General features: G+C 38.3%; 1 protein-coding gene across 39 annotated transcripts in view; it reads left to right on the top strand.

Moving 5' to 3' along the window:
* The window catches only part of DTNA (dystrobrevin alpha), a 385,580-nt gene that overhangs the window by 243,025 nt on the left and 120,019 nt on the right, over window positions 1-22,536 (top strand). For all 39 annotated transcript variants that reach the window (XM_019652072.1, XM_019652081.1, XM_019652079.1 and 36 more), the window contains one exon: window positions 17,479-17,546. In XM_019652072.1, coding sequence (XP_019507617.1) covers window positions 17,480-17,546 — 67 coding nt within the window. In that variant the 5' untranslated portion in view covers window position 17,479. The remainder of the gene's footprint in view (window positions 1-17,478; window positions 17,547-22,536) is intronic.

The raw sequence follows: 22,536 nt of genomic DNA on the forward strand, positions 1-22,536 counted from the left end.
ATTCATTGCATTACTTCATAGTCTTATCTCATTTCAACATTCTCCCACTTGCCAACCAGAAGAGGCAGCTCTACCAGGACCTAACTTTTAAGGTGTACTGTTCACACAAGGCCACTAAAAGTGTTCATGAGAAACTAGCCACTTCCTCACCTTCATCTCTGCCTTATTTTGTCATACAAGGTTTTTACCCCACTCCACCCCCCAAAGACTACATCCCATGACTTTACTACTTCTGGAATTTATTTCTCAATTAAAAATTGAAATCAATGGAAAAATAGGGTTCAACATACAGAATTTAACTTTACAGCAACTATGCCTAGCAAACGTCTGTGCCACAGAGTTGAAAATTCTGGTTCAATGCCCTGCACATAGAGAGTGCCAATAAACATTGGTAACACAGTGCTGTAGTTGTACCTTTAGATTGGCTGTTAGCTCTGATTAAGTATAATCACAAGAGAACAAAACCACACTAAATTCTAAAGTGTTACTTTTCCTAATTAGTATTTGCACACTGCACATATGTGTGCATACACTATTGTTAATCTCCATGTGTTTGAGATTTCATTTCTAAAATCTTTAGGAAATAGATATATTTCAAATAAATTAAATATGAGCCACATTGAATATGAATACATCCATCCAGGCAAAACATTTTAAGAAGTACGTATCCCATTGGTTTTCTAGCAAGCAACTGTCACCAAATGAGGAATTAAATTGTTTCCCATAGCCATGTGTCAGGGATCTTAAGAGTCACAGATAAAGGGAGAAGAATGAGAGATTGTACACACAGAATTAAATTCCAGGTTTTGAAACCACTAGGCTGGATTGAGAGAAGATGAAGTCAGCTTTGTAAAGGTAGGAATTTCAGTATTCTGTTATTTTGGGCTCCACTTAAACTCCTTGGGATTAAAAGAGCTTTGCCCACATGTTTGGGGGCTACTCAAAATTGTGCACTTAAAATAAGAGTGAACTTTTGAAAATTTTTCATAGTACATGATAGCCCAGAGCATAATGGATCAACCAAGTTCTTTAAGTATAGGTCCTATTTGAAAATAATGATGGAAAATACAGTAGTGAATTTTGAAAAATTAAAAATAACCTATCTGATTCTATTAATAGAAAGTACAAAATATGGGGAATAATTATTTACTTGTTTCTCATATAATTTAATCTTCAAGCTTTGCATACATCCTCAGGTTTGTCAAGAAGGGCATAACATGCCACAGGGCAACACATTTCACCTTTGGCTCAGGAAGAAATTAGCTCCATATAAAACTGAAGATTAATAGAAAATAATTGTATTCCTTTTTGACCATTTGAAGCTTAACTGAAACAGAACTGTATATTTTCAATGTATATAAAGACTATCTTTATCATCAAAGAAAGAGCTAGGTAACATTTATTACGGCGATTTAGTCAAATTATACCTATGAAAGTTGTTATCTAAGTTTACACCCACAAACAGCATACAGTTTAAAATTTAAAACCATATTTAAGTGTGTGAAATTATTTTGTGAAATGATTGAGAAACAACTCTTATTTAAGTCCAATATTAATTATTTCTTCTAAGATGGTCTGTTCTTCACTATGTCTCCTCAACTCTTAAATATGTATTTGAACCTATAAGATTAAAAGTGAATAATTTCTCTCATTTTATTTCTAAGTAGTTTCTCTGAGCAATAACTGAGTCACCTCCACCATGGCCCTCCCTCTTACTACATGATATACAGCCAAAGGCTGACTGCTCAGAAAGAGGGAGCCCTCCAGTTCTTGGGAACAGCTTTGTATCTGTGAGTTCCACTGCCAGACCTTCCAGGTCAAATCTTCCAAAGCTTCTTAGTCTTCCCCATCTCTGGTTTATCCTGTGTATTTACTGTCATATTAATATTCTGTAATTACTGCTTGCACTGTTTACCTCCTGTGCACAGAAATCTTCCAATTAACATTGCCGAGATGGTTACATGCCTTCTTTGAAACTGACAGTCTTATGAGTGTTACAGACACCAAAAAAAAACCACATAAAAAAACACCAATTTCGTAAAGTCTTTTATGACTATCATTGTGATAGCTGTTATAAAAGTAAGTTATGAGGGCATTATAAAAGCAGATAACTAGAATGTATTAGAGAAATTAGGAAAGGCTGCCCTGGGGTAGTGACACTAATGGGAGCTGGCCAGGCTTGGGACTGGGAGGGTTGGGATACACAAGGGGAAGAGAAAAGAGAATATTCCAGGAAAAGGAATCAGCAGAAAGGAGGCCTGGAGGCATATATAACTACAGTGCAGCGAGTGAATAGAGAGACGTGGGCCTGGATGAACCTATGAGCCAGATTGCTCAGGCCCCACAAAACCATTTTAAGGATTTTGGACTTTAAATTAAAGGCAGTAGGAAGCCCATCCTGCTTTTACTTGCTATTCTACAAAATGCATCTTAGTTTACTACAGAGGCCATTAGACACAGCAGGCATGGCTACTCAATTAGCTCATGTAATCACAAGCTGCCATAATAGAAGCACAACAGCTGAACCAAGGAAGGCACACACAGTACAGGCTTAGCTAATGAGGAGAATATCCCAGCACCTCATAAATTAAACAATGTAGCATGTCTACTTCTTCCCAGACAAAGGTGTCCATATTGGTTGTTTGCCATTCAAAACACATGGTTTACTAAAATCCCAGATTACCAGGTAAACCAGGTTTTCACCCTCCTATATAGCTCCTTTCTCTCCTGTTTCCTCTTACTGCACCTAGCCTCTGTATTCTGTCCTTCTGTCTGCTGTCCTGATGTGATGAATCCCTTCCCTCTACTGTTAGGAATCTAATATGTCTGTACCAGGAGAGCATTTGACAGTAAGAAATGCTGATCTAATAGTAATGCCCCTTTCGATACCCCTTATATCTAGAGTTTTGTGCAGAGTTAACAGTCTTACAAGGGCCCTGGTTCTGAGAGCCCAGAGCCACGAGCAGCACATTAATGGAGGATGAGTGCAGAATGCTCTGCTAGAGCAAGTTTCCCAGATCAATGCTCCGAATAGCTCTCGACAAGTTTTGCAGAGAAAAGCTGCACAATTAGTTTGAACCTTTTAAACTGAAAAAAAACAAAAACCTGATTCTGATTCTATGTTAGAAGAATATAAGCAGGCTCTATATTAAACATAAACATGTTTGTCATATGTAAATGACATATTTTTTAACTAAAACAGTAACAATTGTTTTTTTGTTGTTGTTGTTTGGATGGGAGAAGTGCTGTTCACTTTCTGTTTTTCACCATCACAAATAGTCTTTTCTCTGCACACTTCCATGAAATATTGGCGTAATCCTAAAGTTTGGATGAACAAAGCCACACCAAACTTTAAAGAGCTCTGTCATTTCAAGGTCGTATTAGCTTGGTTTTTTGCAGACAATTAATGGACCTTAGAGAACAATAACTCAAGTTTGAAACATTTCCAGGCATGTGTTGCCATAGGGCAATGACTTATTTGCTTGAAAGGACTTCAGTGGGCCCTTGTGATTATGACAATTAATTGTAAACTCTAGGATTCTCATTCTTCATTCCCCCTCCCATCCCTAACACCCCATATTCCTTTCTTGAAAGGAGTTCTCTAGAGTTTTTACAGTAGAGAAACTGGCTCAAAGGTAGAGATCTGTAAATCAAAATAGACAAACAGTGGCATGGGCATGTGAAGGCAATATGATAGGTTGAAAACATCTCTAGATAGGACCCAGGAAATTTACGTTCTGAACTTGGCTTTGCGACTTCGCTGTGCAGCCTTTGACCTATTGCTAGATTTCTGAGCTTCACTGTTCTCACCAAGTGATACCACAGTCAGGAAATGGTGGTACAGAAACGTATCACAAATGGGGAAGTAATGATGAGGAACTTCTTGATCTGGCTCCTTTATTCATGCGCCACATCCATTTGCCCCTGAAATGTGAGGCAGGCCTGACTTTATGTGACTGTAAGAGACAGGACCGACTCGTGTTTCAAGCGTAATAATGTAACGGCTCACAGCTGGAAGAGAGTGTCTCTGAGATAGATTTCTATACCATGTGATCTCAAAGGATACTGTTGGTCACATATTGTAAACTTCCTGAGTCCCAGAATCCCTTTCAACAGCTTTGTGGAGCTTTGAAAATACAGGTTTTCAGTAGTTATTTCTCTCAGTGCCTAATTATTTCCAGGTAGTAGTTTAGGCTCATTTAATCTTTGAAGTCACTAAGGTACTATTAAATGCATCACTGCTCTGGTGCATTGAATGACAGTGAAGTGGTGGACGCTAGCCTGTGTGCTCAGCACCATCAGGAAATGGCTTAAGTGCCCCTCAGCAAAAGCCTTTGTTAAAAAGAGAACTGATTGTTCAGTCAGGGACACTGAGCCTGCTGCTATTACCCTTTGCTATGTTCTCATGAGATCCAGGGACGCTGGTTTCCATAAATGCAAACACTGAAGCATAAATCCGGAACACTGGCTTTCAGCATTCACAGATTCACAGAGTGAACACATACTCGTAGGATGCATCAAAAGAGTCATTTTTTTACAATCTCAAAAGTATGTCTACAGTGATGTTAATGCTATTTGGCTAAAAATGTTTTGTTCAAGTGCTACAGTTCTTATTTTGCATCGTTGTGACTGTTTCTACTGGTGTGTCTGTGAAATGGCGGTAGTTTGAAGTATGGGCATCATGAGTCAGAGACGCACAGTGTGTGTGTGTGTGTGTGTGTGTGTGTGTGTGTGTGTGATTTGTTTTATTTACAAACACTAATTGAAAGGATTGTAATTCAACAATTAGCTTTGTTTTCTGGTTCTCTGGGCAGGTCTGTTTCTACATGATTGTATATCACTTTGTCTTTTATATTATTGTAAGAATAACAACATAAGAAAAGTATGAAAAGTATGTGATCTTTTAATTGGCTTAATGGAATTCTTTGCAGTACTGGTTTTTTGGGTTATAAAGTTCCCAGTAGCAGGCAACTAACTCATTTCCACACTCTTTGGTTAGCTAGCAATTCTTTTTTTTTTTTTTTAAAGATTTTATTGGGGACTTGGGGGAGAAGAACAGCGTTAGGGAATCAGGGAAGGGGAACAGACAAGTTGCTGTCCTTTTGTTCTTCAGTCTAGTTGTGGAAGACGTCGCTTCGCTGCCCATGTTGGTATTATCATTGCACTCTTCCCGAGTGAGGCAGATTGGTAGCTGGGCCTTGGACGGCGCGGTGGCTCACAGCAGTCACGAAAGCTCACTCCCGCAGCGGGCCAGCCCCACTGCAGCCTACTGCTGTCACCGGCGACTCACGGCAGCCCAGCTCCAGGTCGAGCTGTTGTTCACTATCTTACCTGTAGAGGGCGCAGCGTCACTGGCCCTCATGTGGGATCCAAACCAGTGCCCTGCTGCTCAGAGCTGGCGTCCCAAGCCAACTCTTAACCAATGCGCCACTCAGCCGGCCCAAGCTAGCAATTCTTATGTTTTAGAATATTATATCTATTATAAGCAGGGTATTCTCCCATCCAGATGATGTTTGATATGTGGTAGACTGGGGCTGTGATGATTCTTCTATTGTGATAATCAGTTGTGTGATCTCATATTTTAATAATCTGAAAATATTCTTCACTATATTTATCTATTACATTTGATCATATTAATTAAGCAATGAAAACTAATTAAATGTATTGATACAGACGGTCTCAGAGTGCAGCCTGGTTATTTCTCATCCGGAAGCCCTGAGATTGAAAAGGTTTGTGTCAATGGTAGCCTTTTGCCCAAGGATTCCAGCACCAACCCTCTGGAATGAAATATTCCTAGTGTGTAGTTGATATAGTGATTCCTGTATGAGCCATCCAGATGTGTTCAGGAATTACTGAGGAGAAAGTACTCGATTTGAGTTTGTTTTATGATGGCATTTAGCAGATGCCCTGCAAATGTTGGTCAAACAAATATGGAAGTAGGATGAAGAGGCTAAAAGCTTAGAGTGAAAGTCTGTCAGACTGACCTAGATTTAAATTTCAGCTCTTTAAAAACCTCTTAAGTCTCACTTTCCTCATCTGTAAAATGGGGATAATAAAACCACTACATCTGAGGACTAAATAAGATCATGAAAATGTGTAATTAACGTAGTAGGTCTCAATAAATGAATATCTTATATTTAGGAGCTAATAGAGTCTAAAGAGGAATAGGTTGGTGGAGCAGCATAATGGCTGAGTATATAGCCTCTAGAGAGACTTCTAAAGTGCAAATCCTGGTTGGGTGGCTGCCAGCGATGAGATCTTGTGAAAATTTCTTAACCTTTCTCAGCTGTATTAGTTTCCTGTTCCCGCAGTAACAAATTATCACAAATTTAGTGGCTTAAAACAAGACAGATGTATTATCGTACAGTTCTGGAGGCCCAAAATGGGTCTGACTATGCTAAAATCGGGGTGTCAGCAGGGCTGCTTTTCTTCTGGCAGTTCTAAAGGAGAATTCGTTTCCTTACCTTTTCCAGCTTCTAGAGGCCACCTTCATTCTTTAGTTTGTGGGCCTGTCCTCCATCTTCAAAGTCTCTCTCTTTCCCTTATAAGGACTGTTGTAGTTAAATTGGGCCCACACCGATAATCCAGGATAATTTCCCCATCTCGAGAAATTTAATTTAATCACATCAGCAAACTCTCTTTTGCCCTATAAGGTACCATATTCACAAATTCTGGGGATTAGGACATGGACATCTTTGTGGGAGGCATTATTCTATCTAAGTCATCCGCCTTGGTTTTCTCGTTGTAAAACAGGATAGTATAATATGACCTATCTCAAAGTTAGGATAGAAATATATAGGATGTTTTATGGAAAATGCTTAGTTCAGAGCCTATCCACACATGGCAAGCACTTAATTAATGTTGGGTGTTGTTATTATTGATGCATGAATCTCATAGTCCCTTCCTGCTACATTACCCAGGCATTCATGCCTCTGCCTTAACAGGATGATTTAGAGGGCCTGCATAATTCAAGACTGAAAAGAAAGACTCATTCCCACCAGCTATTCCTCCCCACTCAAATTCTTGGCAGCTTCCAACTTAGATCCATGGCTTTCTCAAGAAACAGAGATTTCTTCTGGTCATTCCCCTTAATTTCAGACAAAATTCTCTTCAATGGAAGGGATATAACTAAGAGCCTTATATTTCATACAAACAGATCCAGAGGCAAGAAATAAGGGCAGCGTCTGGTTCTTCTCTTTCCTTTCTGTACTCCTGTCATGCCAGTCAGCCCTTGACTCAGGGAAAGCACCATGGTGTGCAAAATGCCATTGTTTACTGCTGGGGATCTTGCAGCCATCACTGTTGGCTGCTCATACACTCTGCCTGTTTCTTTTTCATGTGGCCTATTTAATTTTGGCCTGTATATTCATTAACCCCAGACACTTGGCTGTGCTTTTACTGGATAGCAATCACCAGAGTCCCTACAATGTCATTGCTATTTTCTAAGTTGTTTTATATTGTGTAAGCCTGAGATAGTCTCCATAGAGAGAATGTGAGTGGGGAAATGGAAAAACTAGCATAATTTTAATTAATTTAATAGTTAACTATGGGTTGGTCTCTATTCTACTTTTTACTGAGACATCAAACTAGATTGAAAAGTGGTTAAATGTAGGTTCTCTTAAGTCCTCATTTTAAGTGAGAACAAAATAGTTCCTTCTACAAGCTAGAATTCTTGAGATTTATCCTTTAATAATATTTGTTCTGGCACAAATAAATTTTCAGAGACATATAGAAGAATTAGTAGGGAAGAAAGGGATTTTTTTTTTAAATTTAGTAAACACTCCCTTTGATCTTTTTACACCTGTCATGGACTGCATTTGGACCTCTGCATTCTTCTGACAACTTTGTTATTGGTTCTGAATCCATGAATACATAGTAATGGTCATATGAACATCTTCCCACCTACCTACCTTAGCCCTCTTTTACCATTTACCCTCCCATCTCCCTTATTGCAAAAGACAGTTTCCTCATGTAGCCTCTAGAGCATATTATCCAAACCTGACCTCTCCAGGAAGCACTCAAGAGCCATGATTATTTCTTTTTCCCAGTCAATCAAAATTGCCATTTCCTCACTGTGTTTATCTCAGCCAGGTATTTAAAAAGAAAGCAAAAAAATTCATTACTCTAAGGTGAACTTTCAAATTCTCTGAGGGAAATTTGCATTTTTAAGGGCATAAAACTGGTTTTGTTTTCTAGCTTTATCGACGTATAATTGACAAATAAAATTGTAATATAATTAAAATGTGCAACATGAGTATTTCATATACCTACACATTGTGAAATGATCCCCACAATCAAGTTAACACATCCATTGCCTCACTAGTTACCTTTTTTAATTTTTTTATTTTAATGAGAACACTTTAGATATCTGTTAGCAAATTTCACATTTAAAATACAATATTATTAACTACGGCCACCACGCTGTACGTTAATTAGAGCCTCAGAACTTACTCATCATAAAACTTCCTGTTTTCTTTTCCCACTATACTTGCCTAGCCTTTCTTTCTCAAGCTAGGAACTATCTGTTTTGTTGGTTTGAGTCATATTCTGTAATGCACATAAAAATGAAGACAATGAATAAAGGAGCTGGATTAAGGAAATGAAATGAAGAACAAAAAGAGAAGGCTAGATCAGAGAGAGAAGGAATAAAATAAAGAGGAGAGGTGGAAGAAATTGAATGGGGGGATGAAGAGGATATAGGCACTTTATGACTTGCAAGTCTCTTTCCTTAGCGAACTTGTGACATTGTATAACTCATTAACTTCATCCTGCCTACCTCCCCTTGATGTCCACTAGTGCATATCTTAAATTATGCTTTAGCCCAATTCAGTGTGTATACGTGTGGGCAATGTCCTACCACCCAACCCTTAGGGAAAAAATAGAGTGGTTTCCTTGAGTCTTACTTCATACAATGCCATTTTGGTCTTTCTTAAGAGGCCCAGTGGGCTCTATGGTCAGACATGTCAGGTTTTAAACCCTAAATTGGTCACTTGGGCAATGATTTAATCTCTGTGAAGCTCAGTTTCCACATCAGTAAAATGGGAATAATACCAACATTATGGTGTTCTTATAAGAACATGAACGCGAAAATTTCTGCATATTACTTGGTACATAGAAAGCTTTTTTTGTAAAATTGTAATTGTTTGAAATAGTGTTGTGACAATTATTCTTATTTTTATTCTCACTATTATTATTTCTTCTCTCGGAAAAAGTCAGATTTTTTGTACTGTTGCAGAAAACTTGTCCAGTTGCAAAAAACAATATACTTACTTGCCTAGCACTTTTCCACCTCTCCAAACTCAGTACTCCCCAACCCTAAAAAATAAAATGGAAATTTTAAAGCACACAAGACTCTCTGGCTGGCATCTCGATGCTCCGTGTTCTGTCGTGCACTTTTATTCTCACTCTCCTTTTCCCAGTTCTCATGGAAATCACTCTCCTGGAAGTCAAGATAACAATTAGCCCATGGTCAGTCGCAGCTCTAGTTGTTGTGTTTCTCAAAGCACGATAGTTGGACAATGCAAGATCTGTTACTTTCTATACTTTAAGATCTTCCAAAACAAAATATAAAGTAGAATCCTTTCAAGCACCAGGAGTCATGCCGGTGCTGTCCCACAGCACTTTGGATGAGAATTGTAGCCTAACACATGAATACTGAGTTTGTATACCCAGGCACTCTGGCTTCTGTCATGCAAAGAGCCCCCCACTGCCTTCTCCCATCATCACAGCTCCACCAGGATGTCGCTCCTCTCCAGGCTTTCTGAGACTGCTGCCAGCCTTCCTACCCTCTCCCCTGGATAGTTGCTGGATAGATGCATCTACTGAGACTGGCTGCTCCCTTTAACTATGAGTTGGTGCTGCCTATAAGATAAAGCTACCTTTGTTTCTCACCAAATCCTGTCCTTCTTCCCCTAAACCAGCACATGCAGGGAACTATAATTCCTCGGTTCGTCTATCCATGGATATGAATTTTTTTTTGAGGGGTGGGGGGTGGTGAAGGTCCATCCCCTTTATCAAATCATTAAAAGGGTCTAAGCCTTAAAAGAAATTACAGACTAGACAGCTTTGCACTGCTTAATCAGAGAACATATTCTGTCTTGTCACATCCTTTCACTGAGAAGCTAAATTTAACTCAAGTCACTTGAAAAAAAATTTGGGATTACAATCTTTAAAGTTTTCCAAAATATTTCACTTTTATAAGTGTTTAGATAGATAGATAGATAGATAGATAGATAGATAGATAGATAGATAGATAGATAGATAGATAGACAGGTAATAATCCCACTGTAATGAGATTAAGTGGGGGCTCAAAAAATTCAATTACAAAATTTGGGATTCTCTTATTGCAAGATTAATGGGAAAATATTTTTCTAATTTTGGAGAGGAGGGGGATTTTTATTCATTGGCTATTTAGGAAAAAGAAACAGACCTATGTTTATAAACAGTGCCATCTTGACTGAATTGAGAATGTTCCAAATGATCAGAAGGCTGTCATTTCTTAACATCCGCCCCACAGAAGTTAAAAACTTTGTGCAGTCCCAGCAGGAGAGCCAGGAAGACTTTCACTCCAGTGTTAGGATCAGCCATCATTCCACCATGATGACATGTGCTTATACACCTAACATTACTGCTCTTGAGATGTGTACACACACACACACACACACACACACACACACACACACACACACACACAGCCATTGTCCCAAAGGCACATCATATTGGATAAAACATGGTTCTCTAAAAAAGCTTAGGTTTCAGCACAGTAGAGCAAACAGATGACACCCTCCTTATGGTAGCCTCCCCTAGGGACCCTTGGGTCCTTTTGATCAAGCTCTTGGCTGGGTTCCCTAGTCCTTCAGAAACATTCTCATAACTTTGAACCTCACATGACAGTCCAAATTTTGATCGTTTTCTTTCCAAAAGGTTCCTTTTTACCCATGCCAAGTTGCTCACAGTTTCACTTTGCAATCCTTAAGCCCTTACTGATAGTAAGAGGGAGGTGAGGGTCATACCAGCTGCTGTGGAGCAGGAGTCCTAGCTTCGTTCCAAGTCAAATGAAATCAAACAAAACCAAAGAAAACCAAGTGTCCTTAAACGTCATGTACTCTCTTAACCCCAGAACAGCAGGTTCCTTCCTGACTTGAAAGTACCACCAAGACTAGTTCTTTCCCAGAATAAAAATGGTTTTCTCATTTTTAACGGCATTTTCTACTTTTTAAGTTTGCCTCATTAGGTATCTATATCAATGGATTTATATGTATATTTACATTCCCCAAAGAATTAATTATCTTCTCCTTTGGCTCAAAGTATATTTGATAATGTGTAGTACAAGCTAGAGAAACACATTACAAAGCAGCATAAGAATTCCAGCATAATGTTATGCAAATAAGTTCATGGTCAAGCTCAACTAGTGTCATATTTCTAGCTCAAACCTGGTTGTGTATCAGGACCACTATGGTGCTTTTAAAAAGCACAAATGCTTTGCTCCAACCCCAGATTCAGCAAATTCAGGTATGTGCATTTTTGGTACAGTCTCCAGGCTGGTGTGATGGGCAGCTACATCTGAGAACTATGATAGCAGATAACATTCCAGAGAAGATCAAATCCCTGATAATATGTCCAGCTAGTCATTACACTAAAAGAGTGAGTTCATGCCCCTTGAGCCCCAAAACAAGACCCAAGTTCCAAAAGTAGAAGATGATGTTCATAGTAAAAGACAAAGTCAGGAATCCATTATAGCCATTTATTTTAGTAACCGCATTTTCCTGATTTCGGGGGCTCATGTCTCGATAAAGGACTAGGAAGTAAAAGCAAATGCAGTTATACCTTGCTTCAGGAAAGAGCTCTGGATGCTTTTTTATTATATTGCCAAAGATTAGGACTAGAATGTAAATCAGAAAAAGTCATATCGAGGCCTCTTTCATTAACAGAAATGGAAACAGGCATTTATATGCTACCAATAAATCAATTAAAGGAGGAAAAGGAGCTTGAAATGGCCTTCACTGCAGTTATTAACTTCACAGAGTGCTGCAGTTGGTGGTTGCTGAACCCAGCATCTTCTTGTCATTCACCTGGAGCAAAATGGAGGAAAATAAAGCATGAAAACAGTCTCATCATACTAAACACAAAGTCTGCAAATTTTCAGTGTTTTTTAAAAATGGAGCAAAAGCAAAGCAGAGCCAGACATTTGTAAAAACATGGTCGGCTTTTGTGGGTTTGAAACTGTGAGAGCGTGAATTGGTGTGTGAGTTGGTGCGTGTATATATGTGTCTGGGTTGACATAAATCTGGATGCTGGGAATTATGTTAATTACCATGATTATTTCCAGTATAACAGTGCATTAAAATAAGAGGATTCCATTAAGAAGTGTCCCACAAAGAAATCCCTCAGTGTGGACCCTTCCTCCCTCCATTCTCCTTTTGGCCTGGTAATTACTGAATTCTATCAACTGCTTTTTAGTTTACCAGTTCCAGAAAATCTTGATTTGTGTGGAACAGTAGCAGATGGAATAAGATTACTGGCAATTAGAATTCATACCAGACTAGGAATTTAAATATTAAAAGAAGAAAAAAAAAAAAAGAAAGATTCAATTCCCTGCCCTGTCAGAAAATACTGTATGAGCATCCCCTTTACCTGCCTGAGTCTTAAGTTCTTCAACTATAACTTGGGAATAATAATATCTCCCCCCCACTTCCTCACAAGGTTATAGGAAAAAGCATTTTATAATCTTCAGAACCTTATACAAATGGAAGACACCATTAGGTTAAGGTTCTACCTTTAAAATGCCTTCTATGTCATGTGTGAGAGAAATGTATGTTTATTGTGGATGATATTGGAGTAAAGATGTGAAGGAAGTAACTTGAGTATGTGATATTTCAATGCGAACTTGTTCTCACTGGACTAAAATACAATTCACATTCTTCTAACACTCTGTGCCCTACATTTAGATTTATTCTTTATGCCTTGCTGTTTCCCATACTGTCCTACTCTGGTATTTGATTCTTCCTTCATATATGGGGCAAAGAGTTGGAAGGCTCCCTCACCAGTTTTCAACCCTCTTATAAAGACTGTGCTGGAACAAGGGTGACTTGGTGAATTCCCCTCCTAGGAACTCATCATTGTTGTGAGAGCCACAGATTGTTCCCTAACATGTGTGAAGTGCTGTGAGAGAGCAAAAGCTGAGGTCCTCACCTCTGCTCTTCCCATGAGACCTGCCAGTCACCAAGTCCTATTGAATGCGTTCTAAATCTCTCTCAAATCCATCTTTTAGCGTCAAACAGGATATTCTCACTCCCGAATCACAGAAGTACCCAGCTAACTGGACTCTTCCTTTAATTATATGCTCCCACCTCCTGCCCTCTTGCCTACACAATCTCTTCTCCACTCACCATGCTGGGGTATTCTTGACAAAAACCTAAATCTGTACACATCAGTTTCCTGCTTAAACCTTGGATGGCACCCTGTCTCCTATAGGAAAGCCCTGTACTGCCTAAACGTGACAAATACGGCTCTCTAGATCTGATGTCTGTTTACCTCTCCAGCATCTCCTCGGTCACTTGCACTCAGCAATACTGAACTATCCCCAATTTCCAAATCTACTGTATACCCTTTTTAAAGCTCCATGCTTTTTCATGATTCTAACTACAGTTGCCCTTCCTTCACTCTTATCTATCTGGAAAATGTCTATTTATCCTTTAAAACTCTTTTCCAGAGTCACCCTTTCTTTGATGCCTTTTTCAGCTCTTTCCCGAAGTAAACTATATTTAGCAGTACATACTTCCATTATTGTACATATTACACCAAATTAAAGTTATTTGTTAAAATAATTTGTTTCCCCTTCTAGACTGTGAGCTTTTTAAAGGCAAGGATCATGTCTGATTAGTCTTTGGGTCTTGAGAAACTAGTAGAGTGTCTGGCACATTATCGCTACATTATAAACATTTCTTAAGAAAATGAATGGATGGATTCTCATAAGTGAAAACAACACATACCCCGTATAATTCGTGGGACTGAGCTCTAGTTAAAAAAAAAAAAAAATTCCTGATGGGCTTATCACTTATTTATCACTGTTAGTTCTGTTTTGCTCTTTTTTTTTTTGGCAGCTCAGCCGCTGCTCAGCTTGGGCTGGACTCGAACCGCTGTTGCTCAGAGCTCAAACTCTTGAGTGAGCTCTTAACCAACTGAGCCACTCGGCCGGCCCTTCTGTTTTGCTCTTTTGACGTTCATGTAATCTTCTGGTAAATTCTAAGATTGTAGGCGAGCATCTCATCTACTTGAAGGAGCAACACAAACTGACCCCAATTAGGCCTATTAGTGAGCCATTCACTTTGTGACATTGTGTTATCACAGACGGGTCATTTTCCTCTTCATCTCCTCCATACGACTTTGAGCTGCTATAGTTATATTGAAAGTCATGAAAAGCTGAGATTGACAACTTCAGAAGCAAAATTGCTCTCTAAAAGTACCCTCTGCCCCTCCCCGCCTTCTTCCCCTACTGAAAGTATTGCTCTGCTCTCTTTCAAAGCCATGAGAATGTGATCAGGTATTATGTGTCTCAAGTCCTACTGATCAAAGTGAAATTGGAAACTCAGGCTCCCAGAGTGGTGCTCCTTGCCTGTTGGATTCATGAGCTTACTTTGTCTGTGAGTCCCACCATTGAATCAATGTAAGCTGTGAACTAGCATGTCTCACTTTTTCACTATTATGACTGTGATCAATGGGTATTAAGTCAGTATTCTCAATTTTATCTGACAGTGCTGCTTCCCGGAAAACAGGGGGTAAAATGAGAAGTGTGTAATTTTACCTTTTATGTTTATCATTGTACAGTATCCTAGGCTTTCTATTAATTCACACCACTGAGTTTTTCCTTCTTTTCCTCATAAGGTACATATTTTACTTAAAAGTGAGAATTAATGCCTGTTGTGTAATTAATGATGATCTTTTACGAGTTAATTAACCGAAAAAAAGAAGAGGAAAAAGGTGATGAATAGACTGAAAGGTGACATCAACATAGTTTGCCTCTATTTCAACTTCTGTTTCATAAGGCAAGATTTTGTTTTAAAACGTATGGTCATAGATTATGATAGATATAAATTAGTTTCTCTCATTTCAAATAATTATCTCTGAAACTAGTACAATTTGAATTTTACTCTTCTCTGAGTCAGTTTTTGGAAATTCAATTGACGTCTATTTCATGGAAAGCAGACTTATCACTTATTTTTCTTTCCTGGTGTTTTACTGTTCTTTTTTTTTTTTCTTGGTACAATAAGTATACATAGTATTTGTTGATTGGATTTTGCTAGGCACTGTGAAGAATTTAAAATTTTTGACACTACTGCCCTTAAAAACCTTCCAGAGAATTATGCAAAAAGTTAACTAGAAAAAAAGATGTCACAACAGTACAAAATGAGTAGTACAGGCAGTAAGTGCTTGGAGTTCAAGAGCCAGTCTTTACCTCCCTGACATGTTCAATCAGAGCTTTCCAGCCTGCCATCCTTTGTGATTTATTTTTAATGTTTTGTTTTTAATCTCCTTCCAACATATAGACAGATACAGGAACATATCACTGGTTCTATCCCCTATCTCTCTTTTGACTAAGCTCTACTTCTGATCTCTTGAAATAAAAATTGGAAGCTATTTCCAGACTACTTGGTGAATGTCAGATTCGTATCTACCTACTTCCTCTGGAGTAAAGGACGTGGGTGTAGGTGAATTGGGGGACGGGGGACATGTTTTTCTTCAGATATCTTTCTATACGAGTGTATTAACCATACCTACCTATTTAAAATCTCACAGAAAGGGAAGTATTTAATCGTGTTCAGCAGTGAATTGTTACCAAAGCTTCATGAAGAACTCTGCTCCTTTCCAATTGTTATTGAACCTACCCTGGTTATATTATCACCCATTGTAGATAGGTACACACTTTCCTTAGCTCTGTAAACCCTGCCTTTCTTTCCTTTTCTGGCAATAGGCAAATAATCCTCGGCTCATAAAAACAACTCATGAGGCTGTCTGACCAGTTTGACTGGTATCACAATGTTTCACTGCCAATTTTTTCTTTGGCCCTCCCATGAGTCATTTTGTACACAGCACTATTACCTCTTGAGCACTCTTCTGCAAATAGCTCTGTTAAATATACCCCCAGGTAATAACCTCTCTTACATTCACATACCTTTCTTTCCACTTCTACAGCTGTAATTACCTCATTGTGTTTTCATTGCTTTTATACTTTTGCATCTCCCCCATTAGAATGTAAGCACCTTGAGGGCAGGAGCTATGACTTGATCACTGTTGTAGACCCAGAACTTCATGTGGTGTCTGGAGTATGGAAGGTATTCAATAATGATTTGTTAAGCTTAGCATTGAGAGAAAACCATAGCAGGCTATGGAGGCTCAGAGGAAAGGCACCAAACTCACCCAATAGAGAGTTAGGGGAATTTCAGAGGAAGATACACTTAAATTGAGACCTGAAGGGTAACTACAAGTTAGCTAGGCTTAGGGAGAGGGCAATCCAGACACAAAAATAGCATAGACAAAGACCCACATTTGAGAAAGAGCATGCAAAAAGATCAGCTATGCTTTATATTTATCGTGCCTAAGATTAAAAACATAGTGGTATACATATAAATGTATACATGTGCGTGTGAGAGAGGAAATCTTATTTTTTTAAGTTAAGTTAGATATAGTAAAAAATTAACTCCATCAACTTATAAAACCCTTAATACTTAGCCCCAAACCCTCGATCTGACTAAACATTTCCATTAACTTTCTCATTATTTTCTTTTTCCTCAAGTCAAATTTTAATTTTTTGTATCTTTTTTCATTCTCTGTTTTGTTGGTATTTTTAAAAATAGATCTACTGCAAACAATCGTAGGTTTATTTAAGTAGAGAGATGTGAGCCAACCTAACGACCTTACATGAAATTGTGTATAAGGGAACTATTGCAGGTGCCACACACTCAACTTAGAAATGAACATTTGGAAAATCACCTGCTTCTAAAATGAGGTTTTGGGGTGCACAAGGGACAACTTGCAGCAGAATGTGCTGGAAGGCATGCTGGTCTTAAGAGTCTAAACATCTATGCCATTAATTTCACTCAGTTCATGAGACTCTCAATCTCATCATTTGTTGAATGAGATCCATAATATCTGCTGTATTCTTCAAAATTGAAAGAAGCTATATGTGAAATGAATTGCCTAACCAATTGTAGACGGTGGTATTCAGTTATAGACAGGGTCATCTGCTATTGTAGTTATTGTGTGTTAGAAAGTAAAAATTGTATACCCCCTGCAACAACATTATATATGGAAAAATGTATACAGCCATTTAAGTGAGTGAATATAAAACTTTTGAAATACACAGTTCTAAATAGTTTGTCTCCGTGTTTGTGGCCTAACTACAGTGAGTATGTTTACGAGGAAATAGCTATTTGCCACAAGCATGAGGATAATACATATTGTAACCATTTTGTCTTATAGAATGATTGAAGATAGTGGGAAAAGAGGAAATACCATGGCAGAAAGAAGACAGCTGTTTGCAGAGATGAGTAAGTATTCAACTTTTAAGGAAGACCCTACAATTTTCATTGAATATTCATGGAAAAGCTGAAAATAACCATTTAATCCTTATGACGTGTACTTTTAAAGTCCTAAACTTCTTGCATGAAATGTACATTTTGGCATTTTTACCTTTTATTAGATAAAAGTGAAATTAGTCGGTGAATCATCATAATTTGTTACTACACTATATATTTTATATGAAAGAAAAAGTTTCATGGACCTAAATGTGTGTGTGTATGTACGAGAGTATATGTATACACACACACACACACACACACACACACACACACACACACACACTCAATAAACACTATTTAGTGTTGGCATTAATACAGTCCACTAAACTTTAAAGTCTCTCTGCACTATCTCAGGATCCAGCACATTGTAGGTACTAGAACAGCATTTGTGAAATGAAACCTTGAATGTCTTACCTGCAGAAGGATATTGTTTGTTCATATGGGAAAGAGGAATCAGGCATGATTACCAGACCAAATTATAAGCTGTCATTTGGAGTTCATGCAGAGCGGAGAATCTGTCCTACAAACCAGTTCCTAAAAAGTGAAAAAGAAAACCAAAGTTTACAAGAGCTTGTAGGTGACCTGCTATACAAGAGAAGCCAAATCAATATAATATTTACTGACTCTGAGGCAGAACCATTAAATAAAGGGACTGGTTTATGTAAATTAGTGGTTGGTAGTACCTCCCTTATAGACCATGTTTCTTATTCATAAGGAAGAAAAACTGGACATTGGGAGAAGAAACACACATCTGAAATTAAATGTTATAGAGGAAAAAAAAGTACAATTCTCTTATTGTCTTTTTATCTCTCTTTCCCTGCATAAGAAATGAGGATGAGCAGAAGTGAGTTGTAAGCCTTTTTCCCTGAGAAGGCAATAGATAAAATTAGGTTTCTACTGAAGATTTGAACTGATTGGCAAGAATGAGGGTTGGAGCAAATAAAGGAAAGTCCCAGATAATAAGATTCATATTTTCTTTTATCATTTCCCAGTAATCTGGTGTCACGAAGACAGTGTTAGAACTAACAAAGAGAAAAGAAAATTATAATTGATGTGGGGAATCTCAATCATGTTCCTTGCTTTTTCTACTTGTAGAAACATGTCTAAAGTGCCTGTAAGTGTTTCAGCCATGACCTTCCAATTTTCTAGGCCATGTGTGGTACTGTATCTTCACTTCTGGCATGGCTAGTCACCTGGAATTATGACCTTGTTGATACAAATCTAACAGAGCAAGGAACCTGGTTACTCCCTGCCCATCTAAAGCAGCACAGATATCCTCTCATATCATAGGTTCTTAGACTGAAAAGGCAAGAGTCATGTCCATCATGGGCCAGTGTTTTGACAGTAAAAGAAAAAAGTATTAATATTACACATAAAACAGTAAAGTCTTGGGGGGAAATTCTTTGAATTTATTATTGTTACATTGAAGACTCTAGCAGTCAACACACTGTAAATAGTATAAAAATGTGCAGATTTAATAATTTTTTAAAATACTGATCTGAGTTTAAGCACATTATCTCAGTTCCTTCTGTAACTGGTGCAGTGCCTGGCATAGACAAATGCATATGTCACACATGTGTTTTGAATTAAAGTTGTCCAACTCAAAGAAAAATTGACATAAGTTTTATAGCCATAGAAAGAGAAAAGCTCTAAGTTTTTCAAGTGAGAGAGACTTAGGAAAATTATGCATTTATTTTCCAAACTGTAACTTTGTCTTTTACAGAAAATTCTCAGGGTTGTCATGTACTTTATTAAGTCATTTTATGAGTTCTCCTGATTAGTGATCAGAATAGTTAAGTAAGACACAAAAATATGTATCTTTCTTCTTTGGGTATGCTAAGTAATAGACTCAGATGTTGGTCAAAGACAGGTAAGCACATCTGACCTTAACAATCCATTAGTGGGCATCGTGTTTAGATCAACACTAAATAGGACATGTCCACAGTAACTGGGATTTTGCCAGTAAGAAAACTGACTGATTTCAAAGGGGAGAATTGATTTTGATAGGTAGGCTGTCACAGAAAAGAGAAAAGCAATCTCATTGAGAACATGTTAAGTGGTTGAAAAATATATGGGTTATACCCCAGTTCTATCAGCAGGACACCAAAGAAAGACAAGGAAACTACTCACAGAAGACTAACTCAGAAACTTGGAAAGTAACTTCTTCTAGGAATCTGTGCTATCTAAACAGGAAGCTTAAAAAAGGGGAACTTGTAAATGTAATCAGCTAAATATTATCTAGAAATATTTTTTTTTAAATAGCAAAAGAAAGTGCCAAAAAGATTCTTTGTTTTGGAAATTACAAATGTCAAAGAAAAATTGCCTGTGAAGGAGTTAAGAAGGTGAGGAAGACTTTATTCAAGACTATTGCAACAGGGGAGGGAGATTGAACTCAACTCCACAGAACAAAAGATGGGGGGGTGGGGCCAAGGTGGAGAATGTCATTTAAGCACTGGGGTCAGCTAGTGTAAAAGTACTGAAGGATTTTAGTGTGTAAGTTGGTAGATTGATTGTGCTTGCTAATTCTCACAATTAGGAAGTTAGGCTTCTACCCTCCCACTGAGACTGGGAGATCTCCTTTAATTATTACATTTCAAAGAGATGGCTCCCCTGTCCTTGAGAAAGATATTTCTGGGTTGTAAAACTGGCAAAAAGCTAGGAGATTTATATCTCAGTGGAGCAGACAAAGAATTTACAAGGGAAATTTTTCTAAAGTAGATGCTCTAAAAAAAAGTTCAGAGGCCTAGAGTCAGGAAGAAGCCTGAATAAAGTTTAGTCAAGCTGAGGGGAACATTCAAGTATCTTGCCTTTACAAAGGCCAAGAACAGAGGACAGACAATAATTAATAAGAACAACTGATAAGAAATTGAGGTGATTACAGCACATATGTGTTAAATATCTACTCTGGTGTCATAATCACAAAACAGAAAGAAATGGCAAAGAAATGAAATTAAGAGTAGTGTGGACTCAGAAATAAGCAAAAAAGACTAACCTTATATACTATAAAACAATAACAATGCAGTGGCCACCTACTTTGATTAAAGAAATTCTGGGCAAGTTGCCCTTAACCAAAAAGTCCCTTCAGTAATAATTCCTTAATTATCAATTTATCTAGTGCCTTAGATTAAAGGTGCAAAGACTACCGTATTTGCTGGCGTATAAGACGACTGGGCGTATAAGACGACCCCCTAACATTTCCACTCAAAATACAGAGTTTGTTATATGGGCAGTCTATCTGAAGTGTACCTGGTGTATAAGACAACCCCCCACTTGGAGGCATATTTTTCAGGGCCAAAAAATCGTCTTATATGCCGGCAAATATGGTAGTTAAATGTAAATATCATCCTCACCTTGGCCTTTCCAGCCATCGCAATAGTTTAGCAGCTCAAACAAGTTTACCACGCTGCTTTTAGCAGAATAAGTAGTTTGTTCTTGGAATGAAACTCGCCTTCTCTGTTTTCCTGCTTTCAGAGCACATTTATTCTGCCTTGAATGATGCTTACTCATGAACGTGTCCATGTCATTTACTATTGTGAAATCCTCCTTAGATTCAGACCCTTAACCTTTTCTCAAATCCATTCACCTTAGAGGCTGAATCAGTGTTGGTTTAAAAGCCTCCAGGGTACAGGATAGGTAGGTTTTAATGGGAGGGAAGTGATTAGAAAACACTCTTTCAGAACTTGGCAGGGCCGGTGGCAGGTTGCCTAACAATAGGAGGAAGGTCTGGGAGAGAAAGCAGAGTGACCTCTAGGTGAAGAAGGAACCAGAAATCAAAGGGAGGCAAATGTAGGTACTCAACAAATACTGTTGGATTGTTTGAAGGCGGACTGTCCTTTTTCAGAATGTTGACTACAGTCAGCAGGTGCATAGTTGAAATAGGACCCAGAGCATGATTTTGCAATGCACAGTATGAGTTTTAGGAAACTTCAAAAATTCAGAAAAATGACATGAATGTTTCCATTACCATAGGCCACAGTGGATACAGTGACCATTTTTACTTGCTTCTTCATCTCTCATGCTTTCAGGCTCTTTAAGATGTTAACACCATGGGTCACTATCCTGTAAATTTTCTCTTGTGTCACCACCCTAGTCTGTCTCCTTGCTTTTTCTGAACACTCTACCTCTCATTTTCTGTCCTTAGTGCCCTCCAGAGCCCCTGAAGTCAGGTTTTACCAAAGTGATGTTCTTGGAGAATTCTTTCCATATATAATTTGACTTCCTCTCAAGGCTTCACCATTATTGTATGGCTCTCTAGTGTCCAAAGATTCCTTCAAAACCATCTCCCATATTCTCATGAACGAACTTATCCAGAATAGTCAGCGTATAAACTCAATGTGCTTTCTAGGCTTCCCTTCTCACAGTCAAAGCTTCTACTGATGAAGCAGCATGAGGTGGGCTCACCATTGACTGCACTAAGTGCTCATCTCAAAAAAGTCAATGTCCCTGCCAAGGGCTCTGCCTTCTAATATTTCCAAAGCCGTGTTCTTAAACAACTACCAGACGGTTGGGCACTGATGAGAAGTGGGGAAGAAATTTCTATTCCCAGTTGTGTCCCTCATTTTGTCACCTAAAATGGGGAATAGCCTTACTTGGGCACAAGGCTCCTATTGGAAAATTATTCACAGTCTTGGCCCAGTCAAGACACATTGTCACAGTTTATATGTTTGTTAATAACTCCTGGAATGCATTCTATAGTCAGGACTTCCATATTCATATATTCAACTGCTAATGGATTGTTTCACTTGGACATCCACCAAGTACCTCAAACTCATTGAGCCCAAAACTAAACTCTTCATCTTCACCCACCTACAACCTGGTCCTCCCTGTTTGTGCCTTAGCTTAGTGAGGGCCACTCCATCCCATTGAGTTAGTTATCTAAAGTAGAAATTTGAGCATTATTTTTGACCCCCAAACTTCTTTATACCTCTCTCTCTCTCTCTCTCTCTCTCTCTCTCTCTCT

Source organism: Hipposideros armiger, unplaced genomic scaffold, assembly GCF_001890085.2.
Source record: "Hipposideros armiger isolate ML-2016 unplaced genomic scaffold, ASM189008v1 scaffold_173, whole genome shotgun sequence".
Classification (NCBI taxonomy): Eukaryota; Metazoa; Chordata; class Mammalia; order Chiroptera; family Hipposideridae; genus Hipposideros; species Hipposideros armiger.